Source organism: Montipora capricornis, chromosome 5 (genome assembly GCF_036669925.1).
Source record: "Montipora capricornis isolate CH-2021 chromosome 5, ASM3666992v2, whole genome shotgun sequence".
Classification (NCBI taxonomy): Eukaryota; Metazoa; Cnidaria; class Anthozoa; order Scleractinia; family Acroporidae; genus Montipora; species Montipora capricornis.
Window position 1 is genome coordinate 27,842,360 of NC_090887.1, and position 7,370 is coordinate 27,849,729.

At 36.2% G+C, this 7,370-nt stretch overlaps 1 protein-coding gene across 1 annotated transcript; it reads left to right on the forward strand.

Annotated features, from left to right (window-relative positions):
* Positions 1 to 5,670: 5,670 nt before the first annotated feature.
* On the forward strand, positions 5,671 to 6,982 carry LOC138050120 (uncharacterized). The gene has a single exon (XM_068896584.1). It carries the CDS (start codon positions 5,671 to 5,673, stop codon positions 6,724 to 6,726), a length of 1,056 nt encoding a protein of 351 aa, XP_068752685.1. The 3' UTR covers positions 6,727 to 6,982.
* The last annotated feature ends 388 nt before the right edge of the window (positions 6,983 to 7,370 follow it).

Sequence of the window (7,370 nt, forward strand, 5' to 3'; positions counted from 1 at the left end):
AACTGAATATGACACAAATAACTGTGTAACTTTGTTACAAAGTGATTCACACAGCTGAGTTAAATAGACCTCATTCCAAAATGGACGTCATTTAAATATTCTTTCGTTTTTAATTCAAATTAGCCCTTGATGCCTCGTTCTTGAGCTGAAAATTGAAAAGATTAGAGAGCTTAGCAAAGACAACGGCTACGGCTATGAGAACGTCACAAATTTGCATATTTTGTAGGCAAAAACAATAGCTTTGCACGCCCTGCACGTGCGTTTTTCACGTTTGTTCATTTCTTTGCCGTCGTCAGCAAAACAACAATGTGAAATAGCGAAATTCGAGGTTTTCTAGAGGACGTCAGCACTTGAGGATAAATTTTCATTTTCTCCACTAAATTAAGACTGACCCAAGCGGAACGACCAAAAACGATCCGCCATATTGATAACATTTTCTAAACAACCTTAAGAAGACCAGTAAAACTGGTCGAAATGTCGGTTTTAAACTATTTTAACCTCGGAAATTCCCGGAAACAATTCAAATCTTAATTTTTATAGAGATGAGAGGTGAAAGTTTCAGAAATACGAGTACAAAAAATTAGTTTATAGTTCTAGGTGTCCTCCACTTTTAGAACTATCAGGATCTTATGGAACTCTGTTAATTCCTGTTTCCATGCTAGAACACTTCCTTTTTTTTATGATCACAATACAGCGAACTTTCTTTATCAGAGCTCGAAAAATCAATGCATGTCTTTAAACGGCATTTGGTCATTAATACACAAAATTTTGTTTTTGATTTTTCCTAATGTTTTCCATAGAACAAGCAAATCCACTGTTATCCATTTTTTCTTTTTCATTCATTGCTCTGAGTCGTGCACGGATTCCATTTAGGACAATTGGGATTAACTTTCCTGCTCTTGTCTAAGTAGAACCGAGCACAACGACGATCAGTGAATTCTGAGAAGGAAACGGCAATTAAAACTAAAATGACATTGATTTTAATGTTCTTGTTTAATTCAGATTTCCTACTCAATTCTAATTTTGTGTTCATTTCTAGATATCTTGATAAAAATAAAATAAGTCAACTCGCAGAAAACGTTTTCTCAGGACTCACGGGTCTGCATTCGCTGTAAGTATATTGCCCTAAATACACTTTCAAAATATGACACGGCTTTGCGCTTCTCCACTCCACAAATAATTGTGCGACTTAGTTACAAAGTGACTCAAATGGCTAAGTTAAATAAAGTCTTTACAGTAATGAACCCTTTCAGGTCAAAAATTAAAGTGCATTTGAACCTTAGCCTTTTAAGATAAACACTAAATGTTATTCTAGTCTGCCATTTTGGTTCTTTCTGTGGAACCTTTGATTTGATCTTAGCCAAGATCCCTTTTTCTAATGAAGAAGCACATAAAACAATCATAATAATTGCTGCTGACAAACATGGATTTTCGACTCAACGAAATGACAGTATCTCCAACGGAATGGTAATTATATCTACTAAGTAAATAAAAACAGGACATTATGAAAGTTTATGAATTCCTATTTCCATGCTGAGATAATTCGTTTTTGTCTTTATGATCGCGGTACAGTGAGCTTTCTTCATCAAGGCTCAATAAAGCAATGCATGACTTTAAACTGCATTTGATCAGTAAAATCCTATTTTTTCTTTAAGATTTTCCTTTTTTTTTTCATAAACTAGCAAATCCACAGTTATCCATTTTTTTCTTTGATTTGATCGGTCTGAGTAGTACACGGACTCCTTTTGGGACAATTGGGATTAATTTTACTGCTCTTGTCTAAATAGAATCGAGTACAACCACGATCCGGGAATGCTAAGAACAAAACGGCATGCAATTAAAACTAAAATGGTATTAATTGCATTGTTCTTCTTTAATTTGAATTTAGTGCTTATTTCTAATGTTATTTTCATTTCAAGATACCTCAGGGAGAATGAAATAACTCAACTCCGAAAAGGCGCTTTCTCAGGACTCACACGTCTAATTTCCTTGTAAGTGGATTGCCTTAAATACACTTTCAACTGAATATGACACAAATAACTGTGTAACTTTGTTACAAAGTGATTCACACAGCTGAGTTAAATAGACCTCATTCCAAAATGGACGTCATTTAAATATTCTTTCGTTTTTATTCAAATTAGCCCTTGATGCCTCGTTCTTGAGCTGAAAATTGAAAAGATTAGAGAGCTTAGCAAAGACAACGGCTACGGCTATGAGAACGTCACAAATTTGCATATTTTGTAGGCAAAAACAATAGCTTTGCACGCCCTGCACGTGCGTTTTTCACGTTTGTTCATTTCTTTGCCGTCGTCAGCAAAACAACAATGTGAAATAGCGAAATTCGAGGTTTTCTAGAGGACGTCAGCACTTGAGGATAAATTTTCATTTTCTCCACTAAATTAAGACTGACCCAAGCGGAACGACCAAAAACGATCCGCCATATTGATAACATTTTCTAAACAACCTTAAGAAGACCAGTAAAACTGGTCGAAATGTCGGTTTTAAACTATTTTAACCTCGGAAATTCCCGGAAACAATTCAAATCTTAATTTTTATAGAGATGAGAGGTGAAAGTTTCAGAAATACGAGTACAAAAAATTAGTTTATAGTTCTAGGTGTCCTCCACTTTTAGAACTATCAGGATCTTATGGAACTCTGTTAATTCCTGTTTCCATGCTAGAACATCTCCTTTTTTTTATGATCACAATACAGCGGACTTTCTTTATCAAAGCTCGAAAAATCAATGCATGTCTTTAAACGGCATTTGGTCATTAATACACAAAATTTTGTTTTTTAATTTTTCCTAATGTTTTCCATAGAACAAGCAAATCCACTGTTATCCATTTTTTCTTTTTCATTCATTGCTCTGAGTCGTGCACGGATTCCATTTAGGACAATTGGGATTAACTTTCCTGCTCTTGTCTAAGTAGAACCGAGTACAACGACGATCAGTGAATTCTGAGAAGGAAACGGCAATTAAAACTAAAATGACATTGATTTTAATGTTCTTGTTTAATTCAGATTTCCTACTCAATTCTAATTTTGTGCTTATTTTTAGATATCTTGATAAAAATAAAATAAGTCAACTCGCAGAAAACGTTTTCTCAGGACTCACGGGTCTGCATTGGCTGTAAGTATATTGCCCTAAATACACTTTCAAAATATGACACGGCTTTGCGCTTCTCCACTCCACAAATAATTGTGCGACTTAGTTACAAAGTGACTCAAATGGCTAAGTTAAATAAAGTCTTTACAGTAATGAACCCTTTCAGGTCAAAAATTAAAGTGCATTTGAACCTTAGCCTTTTAAGATAAACACTAAATGTTATTCTAGTCTGTCATTTTGGTTCTTTCTGTGGAACCTTTGATTTGATCTTAGCCAAGATCCCTTTTTCTAATGAAGAAGCACATAAAACAATCATAATAATTGCTGCTGACAAACATGGATTTTCGACTCAACGAAATGACAGTATCTCCAACGGAATGGTAATTATATCTACTAAGTAAATAAAAACAGGACATTATGAAACTTTATGTATTCCTATTTCCATGCTGAAATAGTTCGTTTTTGTCTTTATGATCGCGGTACAGTGAGCTTTCTTCATCAAGGCTCAATAAAGCAATGCATGACTTTAAACTGCATTTGATCAGTAAAATCCTATTTTTACTTTAAGATTTTCCTATTTTTTTTCATAAACTAGCAAATCCACAGTTATCCATTTTTTTCTTTGATTTGATCGGTCTGGGTAGTTCATGGACTCCTTTTGGGGTAATTGGGATTAATTTTACTACTCTTGTCTAAATAGAATCGAGTACAACGTCGATCCGGAAATGCTAAGAACAAAACGGCATGCAATTAAAACTAAAATGGTATTAATTGCATTGTTCTTCTTTAACTTGAATTTAGTGCTTATTTCTAATGTTATTTTCATTTCTAGATATCTCAGGGAGAATGAAATAACTCAACTCCAAAATGGCACTTTCTCAGGACTCACAAGTCTATCTTCCCTGTAAGTGGATTGCCTTAAATACACTTTTAACTGAATATGACACAAATAACTGTGTAACTTTGCTACGAAGTGACTCACACAGCTGAGTTAAATAGACCTTATTCCAAAATGGACGTCATTTAAATATTCTCTCGTTTTTATTCAAATTAGCCCTTGATGCCTCGTTCTTGAGCTGAAAATTCAAAAGATTAAGAGAGCTTTAGCAAAGACAACGGCTACGGCTACGAGAACGTCACAAATTTGCATATTTTGTGGGCGAAAACATTAGCTTTGCACGCCCTGCACGTGCGTTTTTCTCGTTTGTTCATTTCTTTGCCGTCGTCAGCAAAACAACAACGTGAAATAGCGAAATTCGATGTTTTATAGAGGTCGTCAGCACTTGAGGATAAATTTTCATTTTCTCCACTAAATTAAGACTGACCCAAGCGCAACGACCAAACAAGATCCGCCATATTGATAACATTTTCTAAACAACCTTAAGAAGACCAGTAAAACTGGTCGAAATGTCGGTTTTAAACTATTTTAACCTCGGAAATTCCCAGAAACAATTCAAATTTTAATTTTCATAGAGATGAGAGGTGAAAGTTTCAGAAATACGAGTACAAAAAATTATTTTATTGTTCTAGGGGTCCTCCACTTTTAGAACTGTTAGGATATTACGAAAAATTCTTGTTTGTATGCGAGAACAATTCTTGGTTTTCACATGACGTCACGACCGCCATGTTGGTGCCCTAAACAAAGAAAAGGCGGCCATGTTGGTGCCCCGACCAAATCCTCCGGGAATTTAACTCTATTATTATGCAAACGCTTCCTTTTGTTTTCGTTGAAAAACATGGCTGTTGATCACGTGAGTGAAAACCAGCAATTCCTTTTTTTATATGATCACAACACAGTGAACCTCCTTTATCAAAGCTCGATAAACAATGCATGTCCTTAAACTGCATTTGGTCATTAAAGTCTTTCATTTTGTTTTTTACTTTTCCTATTGTTTTCCATAGAACTAGGAAACCCAATGTTATCAATAAGGCGGATCTTTCTTGGTTGCTCAGCTTGGTGCCGGCACGTGACGTATCATGAACTTTACACGACGTGTAAATGATGTGAAATTACGGGGGAAATGAACGAAAAAGACTGTAGTAGACAGTAAATTATCGTAAAAGTAAACGTACTTGACAGGCCTCAGACTGCAATTCCAAAGCAATTTGACATCATTTACAACCTCGTTTCCAGGACCTTTTCCCTGGCTTGGGGGTGGGGCGGGAAAAGGCCCTGGGATCGGCTGGTCACGTGATCTCAGAACACCCAAATTTCTTGGGTGTACTAAATTATCATACGTTAAACGGAACTTTCAAGATGGCGGCCTCTTCGAGTAAACCAAACTTTTTGTCAGTGCTTCGTCGAATCGAATTTTCTTTAAATAACGGTAATTTTCCTTCTTTAAATTTAAAACCTCTTCAAATGAAGTGTTTCCAATATATGCTGGAAGGTCAGGATGTCACTGGAGTCCTACCTACTGGATTTGGCAAGTCAATGCTCTTTCACCTTCTACCTCATTTCATTCCTGTGAAGACCACCAAGAACATAGTTATTGTGGTATGTCCATTAAATTCCATCATTGAAGATCAGCTGAAAGTCTTAAAAGCTCGAAGGATAACCGCTGATGTCTTACAGCTTGCTGTATACGAGAAGGAACCCGCCGATAACTTGTTCGGAAATCAACAAGAACCAAGCGAGCACGTGGTCTCGGATTCAACGAAGTTTCCTCAAGATGTGGTTAATGGCAACACTTCAATTGTATTCGCCCATCCAGAGCTACGACAAAATCCTTGTACCCATTGCCAATGAACTGGCAATTCAAAGAGAAAACTACCCAATGACAATCATTTATTTTAAACTGAAATACTGCGGATATGCTTATGGCTTATTTGAAAGAGTATTGAAAGACAAACAGTGCGTTGGAGAAACATCAGAACCCAGTGCAAGACTGTTTGCACAGTTTCATGCGCCCCAGACGAGTCGCATGAAGAAAGAAATAATATCAGAAATAAAGAAAGAACAATCGAGGGTGAGGGTGCTATTTGCAACATCAGCTCTTGGCATGGGGGTTGATGCTCCTTATGTAACCAACATCATTCATATAACTCCACCAAGTAGCCTTGAAGCTTACATGCAAGAAATTGGTCGTGCTGGCCGTACAGGACTTTCATCATGTGCTACCCTTTATTACAATAACTCTGACATTGCAAAGAATAAAAAACATGTAGAAGAATCAATGAAATCATATTGCAGATCAGAAGACACTTGTCAAAGGAAACTCGTCCTTGATTACTTTGGATTCTCCAGTGTTCAACAAAAGGGCTGTTGCTGCATATGCGATGGCAAATTCAAAAGAACTGAAGAGGATCTCCCCCAAGCTATTAGAAACAAGGTCAAATTTCTACCTAACAGTAACCGTGCTATCCTTGAAAGGTTAGTCAAGAGTGCAATTTCTGACCATGAGTCCCAAGCGACATCAGAGGGTTCAATGCTATTTGACATTTCTGTAGATAAGGATCTGGCTGCAAAGGTTATGGAGGGAGTGGAATTTGTTGCATCAGAAGCAGACTTGTTGAAATCATTCGGCATATGGGATGAAACCTGTTCTTCTCAAATCTTTTCGCTTATATCTGAACACACTGCTATATGTACAACTGAAACGGACTCCGACAATGATTAGAACATCAACATAATGTGCTCTGTTCACTTATATCTGAGCACACTCCTCACGACATGTTGAACTGAAATGAACTCTGAAGATTAGAACATCAACATAAATTGTAGATACTGTAAACTACTGATTGTGATTTATTCTCTTAAACACAAGACTGATTCAATGATATTTAATTATTTCTGTTGTTAAAATAACACTGATCAGTTTGTCTTTGCTTATATCTGAGCACAATACTGTGTGGAACTGAAATGAACTCTGATGATAATCAGAACATCATCATAACGCGTGAACACTGAGAACAGCTGTAGATATATCTGGATTTACTCTCTTAGTACACACTACTGATATTTAATTATTTCTGTTGTTACCATGACACTGATCAGTATCTGAGCACAATAATATGTGTAGAACTGAAATGAGTGCCTCTAATGATCAGAACCTCATCATAAAATATAAATACTGTGAACTACTGTAGAAATATCCTGACCAGTGGTATTTAGTTATTTCCTTGTTGTTTCCATGGCAGGGCTCCAAATTAATGCTCGCAAACTCACAAAATGCGAGTGATTTTGATAATCTGCAAGTGAGAAAAATATCCACTAGTAAATGTTTGCAAGTTAGAATCATCCATGTCTTGCAAACATTTGGAA

Excerpts from the sequence above, each read along its gene's own strand:
- LOC138050120 (XM_068896584.1), top strand. The coding sequence starts at position 5,671 with ATGTCTTACAGCTTGCTGTATACGAGAAGGAACCCGCCGATAACTTGT.